This window comes from Pterocles gutturalis, unplaced genomic scaffold (genome assembly GCF_000699245.1).
Source record: "Pterocles gutturalis isolate BGI_N339 unplaced genomic scaffold, ASM69924v1 scaffold4306, whole genome shotgun sequence".
In the NCBI taxonomy this organism is placed as follows: domain Eukaryota; kingdom Metazoa; phylum Chordata; class Aves; order Pterocliformes; family Pteroclidae; genus Pterocles; species Pterocles gutturalis.
The window spans coordinates 18,607-39,013 of NW_010105230.1; the positions used below are offsets into that span (position 1 = coordinate 18,607).

Sequence of the window (20,407 nt, forward strand, 5' to 3'; positions counted from 1 at the left end):
CCATCCATCCACACAGACGTCCTCCAAACACACTGGGACGCTACGAACGACCGGTTCTTTTTCTCTCTGCAGCATTTGATATTAAACAGAGACTTTCCTCCCCCCTTTCACTCTCGTGGCCTCTCGTTTACCTACCTCCCACTAACGCAGCGCTCAGACTATGCCCCATCGCAGGACCCACGAGCTCTGTTTTAGGATCCGGATGAATTACTGCATCCCATGGGATTAGAAACATCACATAAACCACCCGAGATCACACGATAAGCCAAGACAACCCCCAGAAGCACAAATTCACTCTGCTTCTAGATCAGAGCTATCTTAAAAGCATACCCTCAAAAATAGGAGGGGGGGGATCATCCCATACCCATGAAATACAGAATGAGAATTGCCAAATGTCAATGTTACGTCGGTGTTATCATAGCGAAGAGCCAGGGCCCTGCTGCGCTCACTACAACACATTGCCAAGACAAATAAGAGACCATTCCTTCTCCAAAGAGTATTTCTCTTTTCCATGAAAGCAAAAGCTGCAAAAGTCAGGGAGACGCGTTCTTCCCTATTTCCGCGCAGCATCATCCCTCCCTGCCAGGGCTCTGCCCCACGTGTACGTGAAACAAGTCAAATCCACCTCCTGCGAACCAGCTGAAGTCAGTATGTTTACACCAAAGATTAATTTGGCCTTTTTACTTAAACTAACAAAAGCCAGGAAATTCAAAGCCAGAGCCTCAGTGTTGCCAGAACGTGTTTATTTAATAATCTACGCCTGTATCGCCCTGTAACCCGTGTTCAGGAGGCCGATAGGCACCCCAGCAAAGCACCCGGCAGGATCACGCCGCTGAAAGCACGTCAATAGCCATGAGATCTCATTATTGAGCTGTCAATACCTAATTCTCCCGCCGGCAGGGACAACCGCTGATATACAGCGTGCTCGATACTGCTTCGCAAGGGAGCGGTAACCCTCCAGGACCAGGGTTCTGCCAAGCCAGGATTAGCATGCACCTACCGACACCCCAGCAGCACGACAAAATCCTTGTGACAGGCAAAGGAGCTATGCCGATGGAATATTCAGAGCAAATGTGATCGAAGGATAAAGAAAAATGTGAGCTTCAGGGAGACTGAAATGGAGAAATGGTGAAAATGTAGAAAATCTGCAAGCGGAGGAGATGGGATGGACAGAAGCACCAGTGCCACCAGCAGCACACAAAGATATTTTCTGTGGGAGGGGAGGTAGCAGGAAGAGAGAAGGTCTAAAGCACAGGAGAAAAATCTTCAGAATAAATGCACACCGGGTCACAGCTGAGTGTAAGAAATGGGCTGTCTCCTGCATGATGAACACTGCAATTCATTTACTGCACTGAGGAATGACAGCTAATTATTCCAAATTTCCACGTCATAAATAATTTATGCGCACAGCCCGTGATACACCATTAATCAGGACGCACGCAAACTGTGTTCCTTAAAACCATGCAACACTCTCAGACAGTCTCTGCTTGAAAGGGGAGACCTGGTGCGTGCTCAAAGAACAGGAGAGACCTTTGAACAGATCACTGCAACTCCTTGTTACCTTCAGCCCTTTCACAGTAACTTTAAACCACGCCAAATTATTTTTTTAAAAAATCAAAAAATCATCATAGATAACCTCCACCCCCTCTTTCCTTCATTAGCTTCATCCATTCAGCTGTCCTCAACCTTCACATCGTTCCTTCTGCCCCATTCCATCTTTTTCAGCAGAGGCTCCAATTTTATCTAGTACCGCATCAACTCCGTCATTGTCACAGCCATCAGACCCCACGCCTCCGAAAACCACAGACACCTCCCGACTCCTCCACTGACTCCCTCCTGTGATCCATTAAATACCTGCAAAGAACCCTAAAACTCTCCCCGATGGTTCATGAGTGTGTTTGTCCAGTTTAAATTTCCTCTGGACTCTGTGCGGGGCCACCAGCCCTCTTCCAGAGGGACGACACTGGCAGAACCTCCAGACCTGACCCTGGGTCCAACGCTGGCCCAGCCACCATGCCCCGTTGGCAGCGCCACGACAGATCCTGGCAGAAATAACCCAGCGTTACACCTCGAGAAAAGTCACTCTGGTGATGGGGAAGCAGCGTGCTGCAGCATCCGTGCTCACACCTCCAGGGGAAGTGCCCGAAGGCTTTGGCTTGGACCAGAACCGAGCTGCCAGCCAGGCTGCTGCTGAAGGAGCAGGTAAATCACTCCGTCAGGCTGTGCGGGTCCCAGCTATATAAAATCCTCTACAAAACCATGTGCAAATGGAATACAACACTGAAGAGATCCACAAAACTATGAAGCTTTAATTCAGGAATGAAACAGAAAGCCGTGCAGTGGGTCTGTGCAGAGAACAGCCAACGCTCCGGAGCAGAACGAGGCAAGAGCTTCACCTGTGTTAATACTGCCCTGGCTCTGTGAGACGGCCACAGAAGAGTTAAAGAATTAAGTCATGTTTCCTTGTGAGGCTCCATTAAGCAATACAAGTGAGTCTTGTGTAAAAGGATTTTTAGTTCATCGTTACAAGTGCTGGTAATGAAGAGGATGCACACTGGAAATGTCAGATGATCCATAAAAGACCCACCGCAGCAAGATTTATCGCTCTCCCATCACACTGCTCCGTCACTCCACCTGAATAATGAATGCTTTTTACATTCACATTTGTGTACAAAACCCATTTGCACAACAGAGAAATAACTCTGGAAGCAGAGAGAGATTAGGAAGAATCTCTCGCCCAGCCCTGCCTGCGCAGTTAACAAATCCATCAACGCTAACCAACGGACCGCCGCCGCGCCGCCTTCCCCCGCACCGTGCTCCCAACTGCCGCTCAGCTGATTTCTCTACGAAAAAAGCAGCAAAAGCACAATTTATTTTGCAATAACACACTACAGTGATGGGGCATTAACTAACATTAAGATTAATTGCTCCGAGCTAATGAATCATCCATTACTAATCCCTCGGCAACTAAATAACAAGCTGTGCTGGACTTCTATTAAATTCTCTGCAGAGCCTTGCCTTGCAGTCACAGTCACAAAGAAGTTTTTATTAATTTCTACAAGAGATATCTTGATAGAAAAAGAGAAATATTGTAAAGAAAGGAATCAAATTACAGATGAACAAGTCCACAATAGATCAACTTCCCTCTAGTTAGCGCATCCCTGCACGCTCCTGCCGCGCAGAACTCGCCGTAAATGAAGCTTTCAGGCAGTTTACCCCGACTGCCAGGTGGGTGAGTGTCCTGGGCTCTGCCCAGGGTGAGAGCACACCCTGGAGAGTCAGGCAGATGTGGAATCACAACTTGTTTGTGTATCAAAGCACTGAGATGGCACCCCAGGAGCCATCCAAATGGTACAGCTTCCTGGCGAATTTGTTGGAAATAAGAGCAAGAATATCACCTGCAACCTCAGCTACTTTATGATTCCACAAAAAGTTTTTTGTCCAGTTAAAGCCTTTTTTTTTAATTTTTTTTTTTTTTTTGGCTCTTGTTCACAAATGTTCTGTTCAGGTAAGAGGACACCTACCAGCTTCCATCTCTGCTCTGGAATAGCGCTGATATCCACAGGATGACGCTCTATTACATTGAGAAAACGGGCCTCGGGGACAGCAATAGCACAGATTATGTGGACCCAGCTGGGAAAAAAAAGTTCAGAGAGAAATCAGAATCTACCACTGTTTGAATGAAATACCCAAGAGGACAGTTAACACTTCTCTGAACTGCTCAGTATCAAGGCACATTTATGGTGGTCGGCAGCTTTTGGAACACTACCAACCGATCGTTCATCGCGGTCACACAAGGTGAGCGTCTCTGGAACAACCCTGATCAACCTTCTCATGCGTCTGGTCTTCCATGATACTAAACATTCTCTGAAAAGACTTTTCTCTGAGAATGAACCAAATTGAACAATGTTCAGAGCTGTGTTACTCCTGCTACTGAACAGCCTGGTGCAGAATGAAGAGCCAGTTACTGGAGCTCATCCTGCCCGTTTAGCGAGAGCAAAACCAGCTGTTACCCTGGCCGTCAGGACCAAGTTCACAACACTAGAACGTGAGATGTAGCACAGAAGGACAAAAGACTTAAAACCATCACTTACCGCCCGTCAGTGGTCATCTGAAGAGCTCCTCCCCTGAGATTACACAGGCAACACTCCTGGAGGAACAGAACTCCTTCAGAACTGGACCAAAAAGCTCTGCTAGCCTGCCCATCTTTCCCAAAAACTGACTGCACCTCTGGGATCCAAAGGCAAACTGCACCCTCCCACCACCCGTCTCTGTTGAGTAGCTGATTAATCCCCACAGTAATTATTTTTGTCTCCAGAAGAGCAGATGCTTACCGCCGCCCATGCGCTGGCCGAGCACCGTGCGCAAGACCAGCTTTCGTTCACCAAGTCTGGACGTATTCCGTAACAGCCTGAAAGACACAAAGTGATATCCTTCAGAGCTTTGCTAACACTTCTGCGGTACCGACCTGTTCACTTCTCAATTCAGAAGCATCTTTGAAACGAGCTGGAGCATTTGGATAAATACATTCAGCAGTCTAGGCTCAAACAGAAGTCATAAGGAAAGTCATCAAAAAACCACACTCAGGTAACCTTCAACATTTTTTTTTTCTTTTTTGAAAGGACTACAATAGCAGTACTTTGATCCTTCAGGCAAGAACTGGGCTCAGAAGTGATGCTGCTGCTGCGGGAATGCGCTCGCCCATCAGAACAGTTCCGATCACTGAGTTTCAGCGTGACTGGAGCAGTTTGCCAAGTGGTATTATGAGGAAGGACAAACCCACTAACACTGCAAGGAAATTCAATACACACATTTCCCATATTTACCAGTATTTAAACTAATTTCTGGTTATATGAAGTGTTGGAAACACTTTACAGAGCCTCCATGGAATACTCAAGCACCAAATTCTCCTGCGTACCTCTCTGCAGCACCGAAAAAAGGCAAGTTGTATTATACTCATGATAAAGAGGGAAATAACACCCCAAAAAGCACTTAAAATTCTGTAAAAGGCGCTGAGGTTTGCCACTGAAGACAAGGGGGACAAAACATAGAAATACTTTTGAAAAATTGGATCTCTATGATTCGCACAAGCTTGCAAAGAAAGCCTGTAGCAGAAAAACAAACACAGCCCGAATTGCTAGCCAGCATCCTGGCCAACACAAAGCTCATCCCGTGGCCTCTACCTCTCCTAACGAAACCGAACATTTCAGCTGGAGAGCCTCCAAGCACTGAATTAAGAGAAATTATTCAGAAAGCACCAAGACTGCCACAATAACCTGATTTATAAAAATCATCCGCTTAACCAGATAAACATGATGTCAAAAGAAGTCGATAATATAGATCCTCAGCTGTCTTCCCCATCTGAAGTCTCTGTTCATCATCCAGCAAATCAAGAAAGCAGATTCAACCCAGTCCTAGGAAACGAGCAGAGGTGTTGGGTCTGAAAAAAAAAACCAATCTGGAAACTGGGCTGCAAGAGAAGGAGACACCCTGAACGGAAACACTGCTGGGGCTCAGAACGGTGCAGAACGGGCTGAAAGCTCAACCCCGACCTCTTGCATCAGGACCACAGGGGACCTGGGGGACCTGAGGGAGAAACAGTCACACCTACCCAACGCCAGATTGTCCAGTAACCATGATCCTAACAGAACAAGACACATAAGCTCTTTTTATGGATTCTGTCAACACCTTAAAAGCCCAGAAACCCACGCAACAGCTTTCGTCTCTGTACGTCCTTGCTGCTGTCCTGACCTGGCACAGCTGGCTGAGAGCGCTTCTCAACAACAAGCAGGCTGCCAGGCGGCTCTCCAGCACGCTGCCAGATTAACCGAAACACACCTCAACCCCGCAATCCTGTAATAAAAGCAAATGGATCCTCTGCAGCAAAGTCCAGGGGATATCGCGGTCTGGAAGTACGAACAGCGACAAAGAAACAACAGGACACTGGAGAGCAGGTCAGGCTAGATCCACCTTCTGTCCGATCCTCAAGGGTAGAGCAGAGCCCAAACAGAAAGCTGAGTTTCCCTGTGCCCTGAGGCTGCAGATCAACACCACTTTGCCCATATCTCTCTGTCCCTGAACAGAATTTGGCCACTGAAACCACCTTGAAAGACTAGTCTATGGAAGACATACGTATGTACAAGATGCAGCGTCTCTGTTCCGATCGCTACAGGGACCACGATTTCTCAAGTAAGAAAGCGGTCTCCATCCTCACGCTCACTCTGCATCGTGTGCTCTCGCTAGCCAGGAGTGACCGCGGTCACGGATGCGGTACAGAAATAAAAGCTGCATTCTAGTTTTCCACAAGAGACCGTCATGCTGAGCCGCACGGTGACCTGCGGGCTAGAAAATTGGAACAACACAAGTTATTCCAGCTGATGCAAGTCAAATAAGATTTCCCATCTGTCAAGATCAAACAGCTGAAGACTAATTCGTCGCATCTCCTAGGACGAGTGCAAATGTTAACTAGACGTCGTGCAATCCACAGCGAAGGTATGCTCTACCAGGATTAATCTGATCTTCTTTTAGACAAAACGACCAGGGAAACCAACAGACATATGTTCCTTTTTGTAATCAAGTGCCATTCCTACCCGCAGTACCAGTCACTAATAAAATGTATCTCAGAAACTCCTCCATGGCCTCTGCTGCACAGAAGAACAGTACAACCTGACCCAGCAGCCCAATTCTGAACAGAGGGCAGCCAGCTTTGTGATTTCTGCTTTATTACCAAAAAATGAAAGATAACAAAAGAAAGAATCTTTTCTGTGAGACAGAGAAGGATCAGCCAATAAAACAAATAGGAAAAAATTGGATTTGTGTGTGTTTAAGATGGACTCGAATATACCCACACCCTGGTAGTACCAGGAAAGGAAAAAGTGGGAGTGACAGGTATGGCAAGCATGCCAAGAAGGAATTCAAACACAACGTACAAAGAGTTTTTTCAATACTCAAAACGCTTTGGTGAAGAAGGAAATACTCACTAGCATGAACCTGCAGGCAGCATTTGGCACAGGATATCAAGGGACTGGTTCCGTCTTCTCCAATGTACGAATTTGAAGGAAGAGGCTCTGTGTTTTCTCCGCTTGAGGTAAAGCACATCTCCGGGATCAGAGGCTTGGTCTTCTGTCCGCACTTAGAAAAGTGGATGAAAGCGATGTTCTCCCCTGCAGAGACTGGGACAGCTTCTTTATCCATCTGTAAGGACTGAAACAGAAAATACCATCCCATGGACTCGCCTCTTCCCTAGTCACAGTTTTAAAGTCAGAGCACTCCCCTTGCAAAAAGAAAAAAAAGTCATCCAACACCTGATGCCATGCAGCACAAATAAAACTCTAAATCCTCTCTGCTCATGCACACCAAACCCCTTGCCTTGTCCTCCTCCTTCTTCCTTAGGCTGCACTGGGATCTGTTAATTTATTTTGAAAGCTCCAAGAAGTATTAGAATAATTAGCAGCTTTCCTTGTTTTTCTTCTGTAAAAAAATCTAAATTTCTAAATTGTGGCTGAAAGCACCACAACAACAAATAAAAAAATAAAACAAAAGAAAAAAAAAAGAAAATACTAATAAAAGCAAGACCTTTCCTCCCTCTCTCCCATCCTTTTGGCATCCTTCCCTACTCTTTCAGCAAAAGGAATTTCTCCAGAAGGACATTTCAAGGCTTCTGGTAGCAGACCAGAGTTAAAAGCAATGGATTAAACCAGCCCAGCTGTAGGCAGTTTTCTTTACAATCATTAACCAACAACATTCAGCAATCAGAAAAGATATTTTATTTTCAGTCTGTATAATAAATCAAGAGATTTTATTGAAGGGGGAGGTTGGTTCTGCTTTTCTCAGGAAAAACACACACACACATATATCTATATATATGCATTTATGGCACGTATTCCTAGCGGACCCGCAAAGCCAGATTTGGCTCTATAAGCATGCAAGAACAAATCAATACACACCTGGGCAAATAACTAATTCATCTGATAAATTTTGCTTTTCTGCTCATAACATATCCCAAAGCATATTGATAGTTTCCAAAAAAATGATGTGTGTGCTTACTCAGGAAATCTGTATTTTCCTGCTTGTTTGCATATATTCACAAGTCCAGGCTCATATCTAAACAAGAGTGATCGCATGCCCGACACAGCACGGCTTCTCTGCACGAAATAGCGTTTGCAATGCAAAGCTCTTGATGTGTGATTTAAAAAATGAAAGCTGAGAAAGCCAGAGAAGCCAGGAAAAGATAACAAAAAAGGCTCCATCCGCTGCCTCTGCCAAATCCAAACAGACTCGGGTGTGCAAACTGTATGATTCTTCTTACTTTATAAAAATGCATCGTAACTTACGCAGCAGCCACCGGGCAGCATGGGGAATTACCTGCTTGTACGGGTAGAAGAGGGTACAGACAGCGCAGTATGGCTCGCTCAGGGCAGCAGCTGCATTGAATTTTCTTTCAGCTGCGAAATTAGGTGCTTTATTCTTCCACTGGAGGGAAAGTAAAGATTTCAAAGCTTCTGGATCACTCATATCTTCCTCACCAGAAAATGGAAATGTTTCTAGAAAGAAAAAAAAAAAAAATCCATAATAATGGACAGTCAGTAGAGGTGAAACAGAGGCAAAATGCAGCAAAGGAGGGTTGGACAGCTGATGTTTCAACAACACATGCTCCAACAACTGGAAACATCAGTATGCATCAGCCTTCTTCTCAGCACAAATACAAAACACAGCCTCTCAGCTGTTACGGAGGAAGTTAACTCTGTCCCAGCCAAAACCAGGACAATTTTCTATCATTAAGTGTAACAAAAAGTTTAAGGCCATCCGGTTACACGGACGATTTTTCAGATCAGACACCAGTGCACTCACCCTCGTCGCTCGAGGTCTCCTGTTTAACCACCGACAGCGGGGAGCGGGTTGGTGGTTTGCCCAGTGGATGACGACGACTCTTTTTTATCTCCATCTTAATTTTTGAAAAAGCAGAAGCAGTCTGTAAAAAACCAGAACAAACCAGATGAGAACCCCAAAATACACAGGTCAGCAAAGGAGAGTACAGAGGCAGAATCCTTGTCAGAGTTCTTGGATTTACACAGCAAACTTTTCACTGCCTTTTGGCTGCAATCAATTAATCCTGCCAAGCCAATGATTGCAGCAAATAAAGCCAATACTACCGCTTAAGGTGTTGGGGAATGGTAAACGACATTGTTTTCTGAAAATCAGAACAGCTTCAAGTCTGACAATTTCAATAGTTTATGAAAAGTCTGGTCAATCCCATGAACTCCAGCGTGAAAATCAGGTACCGAGCACGTAGGACCAGAAACATTTTACTATAACCCACTGTCCCGGGTACCATCCTACACTGTAAATTCTGCGTGCATCCTCACCACGGGGGCTCAGAGCCCTCTTTGCTGCTGGGCACTGAACACGCTCCACGTGAATTCAGACAGTACCACCTGCTTTGGTTCACCAACGTGAAGACAAGCAGCAGCGCTACAGCGCTAAGAATGAAACCCAAGCACATCCCGTGTTACGCAGGAGCAAGCAGAGATGAAGGCACTTAGGGCAGCCCATCACACCCGAGCATGGAGTTTTTTCCATGCCATGTCAGTGTGACAATGAACATTTCCCCCATCCCCGCGGTTTCTGATAGTGCTCTGCCAGTCCCCTGGCTCCTTCAGCAGCATCACGCAGGAAAACAGAAATATGGAATATTGCTCTGACTGGCTGCTAATTCCTGAACATTTTCCTTCCTTCCTCTTTTGGAAACTGGCCTCAGGAAAGCACTTCCCAAAGAAAAAAGAGATGCCTCAGACAGATTAAATGCCATTGTCCATGTGAACGTTTTCTGCCAAATTTTCCAATCCTAAATCTCATGATGGAAAAAATCCCTAGGCAACATTGTACAGCAAGCCAACACTTGGAAGCATAAAGCACATGCTGGAGAAGTCACAAACAAGGGAAAAGAATTATTTAAATGTTGGTGCCATCAAAGTTCCCCTGGGGATTGTCTGGTTTTACCACTCTCGGAATAGTTGCTCTGCTGGGTCCTCCTGCCTACAGTTTGAGATGAGCATTTCAGGATTTTCTGTACTATCAGTAGCAGGAAAAGAGATTCTCTATTTTGGCTTTTCAAGACAATAACAAGTTTGATTAATCAGCTAGCATCAATGCAATGATGGACTGAGCTGTGAGAAAATAATCTCTTCCTACAAAAGCACTCTGGGGCTCACCAGCATGGTACTACTCCATTGAGGACCCCAAGTTTGTTCCTCAACTCGTTGCTTAAAACCAGTAAATCTTACAGTCACCTCCTAGGTCATGCATACCTGTAACTCACTGACCTCTGCAGAGACTGGTCTGCTTTCTGCTTCTGCGTTCTCCTCCTCCTTCACAGGGATTTCCATAGGGACTGCCTCGTCCTGCCAACTTGGACTCTTTTGCGTGGCAAACTGCTCGAAGACCTGCTGGCAGGACATGCGCTCCTTGTCGAACACCACCTTTTTGGTCCGCGGAACCACGTAAAGCATGGGAATGATCGGCCGAGGTTTAAAGTCATCTTCTTCAACCAGCGCCTCCGAGGTCTGGATGATGTTGAGGGGAGCTGGGATCAAGCTCTTTTCTGCTGTGGATGATGTGGGTGCTGCTGGGGGTGCTGGGGACCGTGCTGCTGGTGCCCCATCCTCTGCCAGCGGCTGCTGGGGTGCGGGCGGCGGGGGCAGCGGTGGCGGCTGCTGCTGCAGAGGAGGCTGAGGAGCTGGGAGATGGTGCTGCTGTTGATGGAAAAGGTGCTTTTTCTTCTTCTCCCCTTTCACCTTCGGAGGACGGGCCTTGACCTTGCAGTCACCTGCTTTGAGATAATAGGTAACATTTAGCTTCATATGCCACAACTTGTGGGCATTCAATATTTTTCTCCTTTCATCAAAAAGTTCCAGGGCTGGGCTAACACATCACGTTACGGCATTATTCCTCCTTTCCACCGGGCAGCCTGAAAGCTGTATTCAGCACCAGCTCAGAGCAGCCCACTTGAGAAATAAAAGACTTCTGTCACTCCTATGGACTATTTAATTCTTGACTGGAGCAGAAAGGCTGCCAAAACGAATGCTGCCTGGTGGGAAAATATCTAAACCCCTATGAAACTGGACAGTGTGACAAAAAACACCCAATATATTACAGCAGCCCTGACTCCGTGTTGCAATTTTTCTGTATCAGCAGTCTCCAAAGTGGGGTGTGCAAAACCACCCACTGGGGTGCAGGAAGAACACACTTTTGTACCATTAATAAATAAAATAAATCTTTAAAATAGTGTTTCTTGTTATCTCATCCTTTTTTAAATCTGTTTTTGTGTATGTTTTATAATGTAAATAACATATTAATGCAGCAATTCATGTATAGATTTCATTTAAAAATAAATAAATAAATAAATATCAGGGTGTGTGGGCTCAAAAATTTTTGCTGATGGGGTGTGCAATCAAAAAAGTCTGGAGATCACTGTTCTATATCAGTAGTTTGCCCTAAACCTCTGGACCACCCCGGTGCTCCCTCCGTGCATCTGTCTGAGCATCACAGTGCGTCAATCCATTCACCAGCCCTGGGAAATGAAGGACTGAACAAAGATATCTGAATCATTGTTACCAACAAAGATTTCTGCTGTAAGGGCTTTTAAAAAGATGCCCTTAAAGCATAAATCAAGTCCAGCATTGAACAAAGCCTGGAGAGACATGACACCAGCACTGGCTACCGAGATACCCTCTCCTAACACTTGCTGCATTTGTCCTTCATCTCACCTGCATCGTGCTGCAGGTGCCTTACATGGCAGTGACAATAAACACACTTCTTGAACAGCTAGACATCTCAATATTTTTTTACCAGAGGCAGTAACAACCCATAAAAGTCCTCCCCATTCACCTTCCCAATACAACTCTGCTAAAGGAGCCCCAGAGTCTGATTTTACAGCAGTAATTAAAATTCCTCCTGGCCATCGAGCGAGCGTCTCCAGGTTAGGACAGGAGATGCCTTCACATCTCGCCTTATTACATCTGCGGTGATGTACGTGCCCTTTGCCCAGCTCGTCCCCCACTTTATGAATGAAGTTATCAATTCACCCAAAGGAAAGCACATAGATGCTCCGCAGACAGATGCCAGGGCTCAACTTATTTCCTAAGAGATTGTTTTTCACCTGCAGATGCTATGACTAGGTGACTCTGCTGCTAAAGGTCATCTTCCCACTACCAGGATGGGGAGGAGGGCTGATGATAACGACAGACAGACTGTTCACCCTCCTAAGGATGCTTCAGCAATCCCAGCCTACTGGAACTCCTCCACTAAGGACCAAACCAAAGTGGTCCAGCCAAACCTAGTGATCAGCTAAAGCATCACAGAAGGGCTCGAAAAGAGAAGGTGAACAATCCCACAATAAGATCAAGTGCTAAATTCCCTGCTGAAATCTTCTAGGGGATACCTGAAACTCAACATTTCCCAGAAGTCCGGTCTGACGACTTTATTTACACTAATTTATAAAAATGGGAACAGGTCCAGTCGAAACAGTTATTGTTGTACTCGTGCAGGCAGTCCCTCAGATAAACTGGTTTGTTCTATCACAGAGAAAGGAATATTGAATTTCCTTAGAGAAACAAACATATTGAATGAAAGTCAAATTGGATTTTTCCCTGGTTGCACAAACCCAGATCATATTTACTCTCTATACACCCGGAGAATTCTCTCCCCGACAACAAAACAAATGCCATTCACCAGCGTTATTGACTTCTACACGGGCAATTTGACAGCAGCTGGCATGTAGAACTTTGTTTAAAAGTTTTTGCATTAAGACGAACAAAGTAGTTTGCAAGTGAATCTAGAAAATCAGAAGCCAGGAAAAAGTCAGGTGAAGCTAAATGGCCATGAGCAGGGCTATTGGAACAGACGCTGTTTTCTTTCTCAAGATGAAACTGTACGACACTTGTGAGAGGTAACGCAGACAGTAGGGTGTAGAGAACTGGAGAATCCAGTGGTGTTTCATGGCTATACTGCATTAAGAAATTTGCTAGCAGCCACACTGAGCACCAGACCCCTCCCAAGCTGCCAAGCAAACCGTCTGGTTCTAGTGACGCTTTCTGCCGAAAATCAGCTTCTCCCTCCTGTGCTAACAGTTAGAGAGCTCTTAACGTGTCGTCTAAGTGTATGATTCGGAATGTACTCAGCCAGAACAGGTCTTTATTGTTCTTCTGCCATTCTAACGATCTCAGATCTGTCCTTGTCACTTATCTCTTGTCTCCGAAGGGATACCAGCATTTTCTGGCCATTTATTAAAGGCATCATCTGTTCAACTTGTACAAGAGCTAAAGCACACAATTTAACACACTGCTGACACTTGCAAGCTTAGGGCAAAAGGAATTAACTCTCTGCACTGTGCTCCTCCTGCTCTGTACAACCACGATCTTCAAACTCCTGATTTCCCATGAAAAGAGCAAATACACTGTCTGGCTGAGAGACTCTGGAAAGGAACAAAGACCTCAATTCTTCTCCCAGAGCTTCCACAGATTTCCTTTAAGACCATTCCCAAGGTTCTCTAAACAGTTTGCAGCACCAGTTTTCTCCAAATGCTGCACAAAAAGTGGATATATACAATACAGGATAAGGATTTCACTGGTGGTTACGAAATGCTCGAGGGTGCCTCAAAGAGAGAGTGTGAATCAAAGACACATCAACTATTTAACCATGCACATTAGGGGAAAAAAAAGTATGCATCAGGAACACGTCACATAAACACAAACGGAGATATTCTGTGTTTTTGCAACATCCTGCCTGAAGTCATGGTGTACCCCAACATACAGCTTCAAAGAATTTTACAGACGCTGCTTCTTACAGGAAGAGCAGAGTATTAAAAATATTATGTCCACTGTACAGATGCGTCAATGAGCAGAGAAAGGTTAAGTGACTCATCAAAGGTTGCACATAAATTTAGCCACAGCTTTGTGGAAAACAGCTCTGTTGTTTTACAGCCCCTGCTCCTCTTTGCCTTCTCCTGAACAGCTTGGAGCCTGTGGTTTTATGCAGAAATCATAAAAGGCTGGGAGTTGTCATGGTCTGGTATTAACTTCAGCCGTGCCAAGACAGCCGAGAAGCTTCCCTCCTACAGCTGAAGAAAATCAAACCTGCAGCTTGCACCCGTGCAGCAGCTGTGGATCCCACAGAACCTGAGCCTGACTTCATTCACAGTCTGTAAGGAAGGGGAAGGAAGGAAGGGAAAGGGGAAAAGACTAATTGCACAAGGGAGAGCACAAATCATTCCTTTCCATAGTACACAAAATGTATGTATTTGTTTCTCTATGAAATATTTTAAAATATTCCTCCCCTAATATATATTTTTACAAACCTGTAATAGTTTTGGCAGAAATTTCAAGCCCTGCCAAGAAAGCTATTTGGACTGAATCCTTAAAGAGAGGGGAAAAATCAATTGCTGCTGTGCGGCGTATTTCAGTGAGCACAGAATTAATATTGGGAAAAACTCCGCTAATATTTCAACAGACATAAACAACAGCAGACAAGTTATTTACAAATGTGTTTGAGAGAGAGAGCTTGCCCCAGTCCTTCCCTGAAGTGATCTGCCACCGCTGAGCAGAGCCCTCACCTTCTGCTCCCTCCATCACTTTGCTCCGCTCCTCCTCCTCTAGATCCGGCCCTCTTTTCAGCTCCTCTTTCATTTTCCCATCTTCCAAAGCAGTTTCAATAGCCATGACATCCCCAAGAGACTTCTGATCCTCTGTCTTGTGTCTTCTGGGTTGACTTCTTTTTCGGTGAGACCTGGAAGTACAGAAGTGCCATTGGACATAAAAGAAGAGCCTTCAGTACAGAAAACCATCACTGACTTAAAAAGCCGAACGCAAAACAAAAGGATCTTCTTTGGAGAGAAAACACAAGGTAGCTAACAATAGCTACAGGGCAAAACAGATATCTGAAAGGAAACAGATGAACCTTGCATAACACAACATTTAGGACCATTCACAGCAGCCATTAATTTCTGGGGTTTTTTTCAGCAGCTTTTTCCCAGCGTTACTAATGTAAGCTCACGAGCTGCGGTTAAAATGATTTTCATTGTATTTTCAAATCTATTTTGCTGGTATTTCAAAATATAGATGAAAACTTGTTCTAAATCTTCCTTTCATCCTCTGCCTCCATCCCATCATTTCTTTTCATTCTGTACACGCTTCCCTTTGTCAAACTCATCTCCCAGCTCCGAAACCCTGCCCAGCGCTGCCAGCTTCTCCAAACACGCTGGAATGAACGCGCAGCGCACAATAAATAGGCAGGCTGTGATTTTTCAGCAGTCTAATTCACGGGGTCCAAAGCCTATGAACAAGTCAAACTAAAAAAAAAGCACAAATTAATATGATCAAACTAATGCCCAATGCTGCTCCTCTGAGAGTCAGCGCCACTAAGCAAAGATCACAGCGGCCACAAGGCAAAGAAAACGTCAATTCAGAAGTCAGGATAATGCCTGTTGGTTGGGAACCGAGCACGGCCACTCACTCCCCACCTCTCAAGTGTTGGGATCAAGACAGGAAAGAGAAAAGAATGAAAAGAGAACGCAAGCAGCCACGGAAATCCACTCACCACCTCCCCCGGCAGACCAGCGCCCGGCCAGTCTCCAAACAACCACCTGCGAAGCCAAGCTCCCCTTTTTCTTTCTCTACCCCAGGTTTTTATGGCTCACTGTAAGGTTTTATGGTAGAATGTCCCTTTGGCCACTCTGGGATGGCCGTCCCAGCTGTGTCCCCTCCCAGGCTCTCACCGACCCCCAGCCTAGTCACTGGGCAGAGCGGGAACAGACAAAAGCCGTGACCCTGTGCAAGCAACAGCACAAACATCGGGGCCTTATCGCCGCTCTTGTAGCCACAAATCCCAAACTCAGCCCCACGGGCTGCTGTGAAGAACATTAACTCCATCCCAGCCAGACCCAGGGCTATCTTTTTACCGGATCTATCACATAGCTGCTTCAATGCTGGGTTTACATCTAACAACCTCTGAAAAGAGACCGATCCAGAGACCTACAATTTCTGCACCACTTTTAGCACGTATTTATTTTTTTTTGAAAGCAGCATCTTCCATATGGCCTCCCTGTTCCAGCCCCTTGCATCTACCATCATGTAACAAACCCTAAAACAAAATCACGCCGCATTTATCGGTCCCAAACTCTAGAAAAGCTGAAATTCAGCTTCCCATCAGAAACTCAGCTGCTAATTACATTTGGAGTATGATGGAGGTAAGAGCCCTTCATCAGGTAACCACCAAAGAAGGAAGAAAAAAATAAATTCAACCTGAGATGAATGATTAATAGAAAAGAAAGTTGATCCATGTGCACAGTAATTTATAATTGCCAGACTCGAACCATATGGTAGCCCTCCAAGTATAGATGCTAACTTCACACCTGCAAGACGCTCATTAGCAGGAACACACAGCTGAAGGCACAAGGACCGACTTTTCTCTTCCCCCGTGTTCTAAGCACACACCACCTCCTCTGGGTGGGAAAAGCAAGGTGGGAGGAGGAGATAAACCTGTAAGGCTTTTCCATTGCAGCTGGAACTTTCCATAGTTGTTGGAGAAAGCGTCGGAGCAGAATCGAGCGTTAGGAGTTATTTTTAGTAACCTGGGTGTTTATTCCCGTGGGGTGGATATGCCAGGCAAAAATTCAATCACAAAGTTTTTTACTCACGGTAGATAATAAAAGATCTTTTTGCAGTTCTCTTCTCACTCTGAAGTTGTGGAAGAACGAAGAGAGGCAGAAAGCACATCATTTAAAGGAATGGTGCTTCCAGAACCGCAAGCTGAGTGCTGTGCATTTCCAGAAGTGAAGATGTTCTGCCTCTGACACAATCCCCATAGCAATGTGGACTAGACTAAAACAGTCTCTTGCTGAAGCCATAAAGTAAACAAAGTTGAGTTTTTCAAGGTAACTGAGGATGAATGACCTTAGAGAAGAAATAACATATCTCCCTGCAGAGTTTAAAAGCTACATTTTCCAAGAGAGCTGGCAAAAAAAGCAGTGTTTGTACTCTTTGAAGAACAGACCACAAAGCGACTTAAATTAAGTAGATACATCTGTGAAGAGGTTTGGGCAGAGGTGAATCCCATTCTTCCCGTAAAGTCCATCCTGCTGAGAACAATCCGTCTTCAAGTGAAATTATGTCTTTCCAAGGCATAAGCGTAGGAGAGAGACTACTGCTAAGCTGTATTCAACAGCTTCAAAACTGCTTCAGGATAATACTGAAATAATCTAGGAAACAATGAACAGATAAGGAAAAAAAAAGTACCTGGATCTTTAGCAATAGCTCAGGTTAAGAGAGAGGCTTCTCTGCCCAGGAATGGGCTCCAAGAGGGAAAATAATCCTTGGTGTTCCTATAGTACCCTACACATACACCTGAGTAACCCTCAATACCACAGGCAGAGAAGAGATTCCCAGTCTCCAGATGGGGAAGAAAAAGATCCAGGGACCCACTGGAGCTCAGACAGAGCAGAAATCACCGCTGCTGACTCTCGGACATGCTGCTTTTCCCCAAGGTCACTACAGAAGGAATAGCTGAAAACATTTTAGGAAGATAACCTCTGGAGTGGAGCAACATCGCAGAGGTCAGTTATCTGCCAAAATCCCGTATTTATTATGGCTTCTGGAGCACGGATTTAGTGGGGAACGCACTGTCCCGTTTCAGCATCTGTAAAATAATGGGGACACCATTCACGGAGAAAAGGCAAGAGCCAGGACCACTGGTTCAAAGCAACACCAGGTGACTGAGAACTCCTGGAAGACAATCAGGGCCAGTGCTAGAGAGACACTCTTACTGTATCTTTTCCTTTGATATATGCCTAAATAAATCAGCTATTGACAAATTATTAGGTCAATAGTTTTTAAGCTGTTACTCAAAGTCCCTATCGAAGATGGCCCCAGAAACCTCAAGTCTATCTAAAGCTTTTTTCAAAGGATTTCAAAGAAGTTCTACTGGAACTGAAATTACAAGCAGAGTATCACATCTGGCTGAAGCTGTACACCTTCCAGAGGCTGCCAACACTCACCAGAAATTGAACCAATGCTAGATGAGAGCAGAAAGGTGTGAGCTTTGTGTGCTGGCAGGCTGGAACGAGAATGAGTAAACCATGAAGGGAGCACAAGGAAGGGCAGACACTTTGCATCTGAGCGCATTAAGCCCTATGATAACTCAGTTTCCCAGAAATAGAGCCTCATTCTTCAAACAAGCTTGACGAGGAAAGTTCTCCCATCAGCAGCCCGTGTGTAAAACACTCCAGCTCAAGTCCAGCTTTTTATTAACCATCTACTTCAGCGACCAGTTAGCTTTATCCACAACCAGTTCATCATTACACATCACTAATAACTCAGTAGATTAAGTTTACACTCAAGGATGGAAAACCAGAACAGGCACGAGAGAGCCAAGGTTCTCTAATAATGCAAGAGGAGACCTCAGAAAACTTCACAAACCCAAGACGAAGTCTGAGAAACCTCGATGCCCAGAGGTTTTCTGAGCCCTTTCAAGGAAGCAGACATAAAAAAAAACCTAACTGAAAGAGGAAAACACTTTCAGAGTTACTGTTTTAAGAAACTTGACAAGAAAAAGAATGAAGGCATTTAAGTTGACGAGGGAAGTCACATACCGGTGTTTGTTGTCCTCTTCCTCATCTCCTATCCTATAAAGCAAGATTCCAACAGGAAAAGGTTAGCATGCCAAATGTTCAACCCAAGCATGCTCTAACACACAAAACCCACAAACTTGTAGAAAATTAATAGAGAGATCAAAGGATGCACAGAAAAGCATGCATAAAATCCCTTTTGCAATTGATGGGGTTTTTTTCTCCTCCTGCTTTCTGATAAGTGAAGCTATAAATGCTTACTACAGATTTTTTTGTCTTCCAGGACAAGAGATGAGATGTGAGGGGGCACACAGTGTCCTACTTTCAATGTTATAGAACCACATGTTTTTTGAAAGGAAACAGAACAATGAGGGAGAATATTATCCAAAAAAAATTACAAGAGTAAGGATTAAAAAAAAAAAGTTTTAACTACCCCAAACTAAGAATTATAGCATTTCAAATCTTAACAATTAAAATCACACACAGTGCTCAGGCACAACTTTTCTTTTTTTTTTTTTTTCTTCTCTTCTCTTTACCTGCGAAGCAGCTTAGCCTTCAACTCTGCCTTTGTCTTGTTCCAGGCATCCAGCTCTGGGCTAGTCACAGCTGTGGGTTTCATATGGTCCAGGACAGTAATGTCTTTTCCTTGTTTCCATAAGTCGTAACGTTCTGGTTGCAGAATCCTGACAAAGACATCCATGGAAATCTTCACCATGTCTTTGCGGCAAGTACACTGCAAGAGACATCCAGACACCAACACCACATCAGATCAGGGGAATGGGGTTTTTTCCCCTCATCAGCCGAGTCTGTCTTTCTCCAGGGGAAAACAAGTGGGTTACTAGAGCGGGTTATGCCAGGATTTGCACTGACGTATACGTCGATATTGCAGCTTACTGGAAAGCGTTGACTTTACCCACCTCTAAGCCCACCAACCAAGCTAAAACCTTCTGGTGACCAATACCCAGCATCCTGCTCACGTACAGCCTTACAGTCACCAGACACAATAACTTTGGCGGACGTGGACCGGGTCTGAGTCTGATCTCAAACCTGCACTCCCACCATCAGCAAGCCTCTTCTGGAATTTCTCAGGCTGAAAAGAGATTATTAATATCACTTCATAACTGAAAAAAGCCTTAAAGGAACAAAAGACTAACCCAGGGAACAAGGCAGTTAAACTTCATCGCTATCCATCGTGACATCGCACATAAATCCCTCCCAAGGCTGTAGAGAAGTAAGAAAGGCGACAACAGTAACTACTCTGCATCTAAACCGCGTATGCCTAAGCCAAAGAAAATGGGCATCATTCATTTCAGCTAGCATATGGTCATCAAAACTAACCTCTGCAATGACACCCCTGCCATCGTACGGGCGGTTTTATTTGGATATCCGTTTGCTCTGAAGCACAGAACCACCAGACCGAGCCTAGCAAGGGGATTCTCATCCTGGACACAGGTACCAGACAGAAGGAGCATGTAGTCTTCAACTCAAAGGAAGGTATGGGATGGAAAGGATACAGCAACACCCCAACGCCCGTGTGCCTCCCGGGGGCTGCGGCTACAGCTTTGCTGGTATGTGTTAAAATGTGAACCCCCTTAGTTCTGCTCTAGGGTACACACTTGCACTAAACCGCGTTTCAACTTCAAGCTGAGGATGAGGCAATTATAGGACCTTTTTTCCACCCTCCTTCCCCACCTTTTCAAAGCTTTTCCATCCTTTCTCTCAGCAGAAACGCACGAAATTAAACCTGCTTCTCCCCTTTCTTCTTTTTCACTACCATTCTAAAGATTTACA

General features: G+C 45.0%; 1 protein-coding gene across 1 annotated transcript in view; it reads right to left on the reverse strand.

The window, feature by feature from the left end:
- Positions 1-20,407, reverse strand: part of KDM4B (lysine (K)-specific demethylase 4B) — a 65,932-nt gene that overhangs the window by 7,130 nt on the left and 38,395 nt on the right. Inside the window, exons 8-17 of the mRNA XM_010087292.1 lie at positions 19,153-19,349; positions 18,641-18,673; positions 14,609-14,781; positions 10,308-10,825; positions 8,851-8,971; positions 8,365-8,543; positions 6,981-7,203; positions 4,335-4,411; positions 4,095-4,150; positions 3,525-3,633 (exon numbers count right to left, since the gene is read on the reverse strand). Of these exons, the coding sequence (XP_010085594.1) occupies positions 3,525-3,633; positions 4,095-4,150; positions 4,335-4,411; positions 6,981-7,203; positions 8,365-8,543; positions 8,851-8,971; positions 10,308-10,825; positions 14,609-14,781; positions 18,641-18,673; positions 19,153-19,349 (1,686 nt within the window). The remainder of the gene's footprint in view (positions 1-3,524; positions 3,634-4,094; positions 4,151-4,334; positions 4,412-6,980; positions 7,204-8,364; positions 8,544-8,850; positions 8,972-10,307; positions 10,826-14,608; positions 14,782-18,640; positions 18,674-19,152; positions 19,350-20,407) is intronic.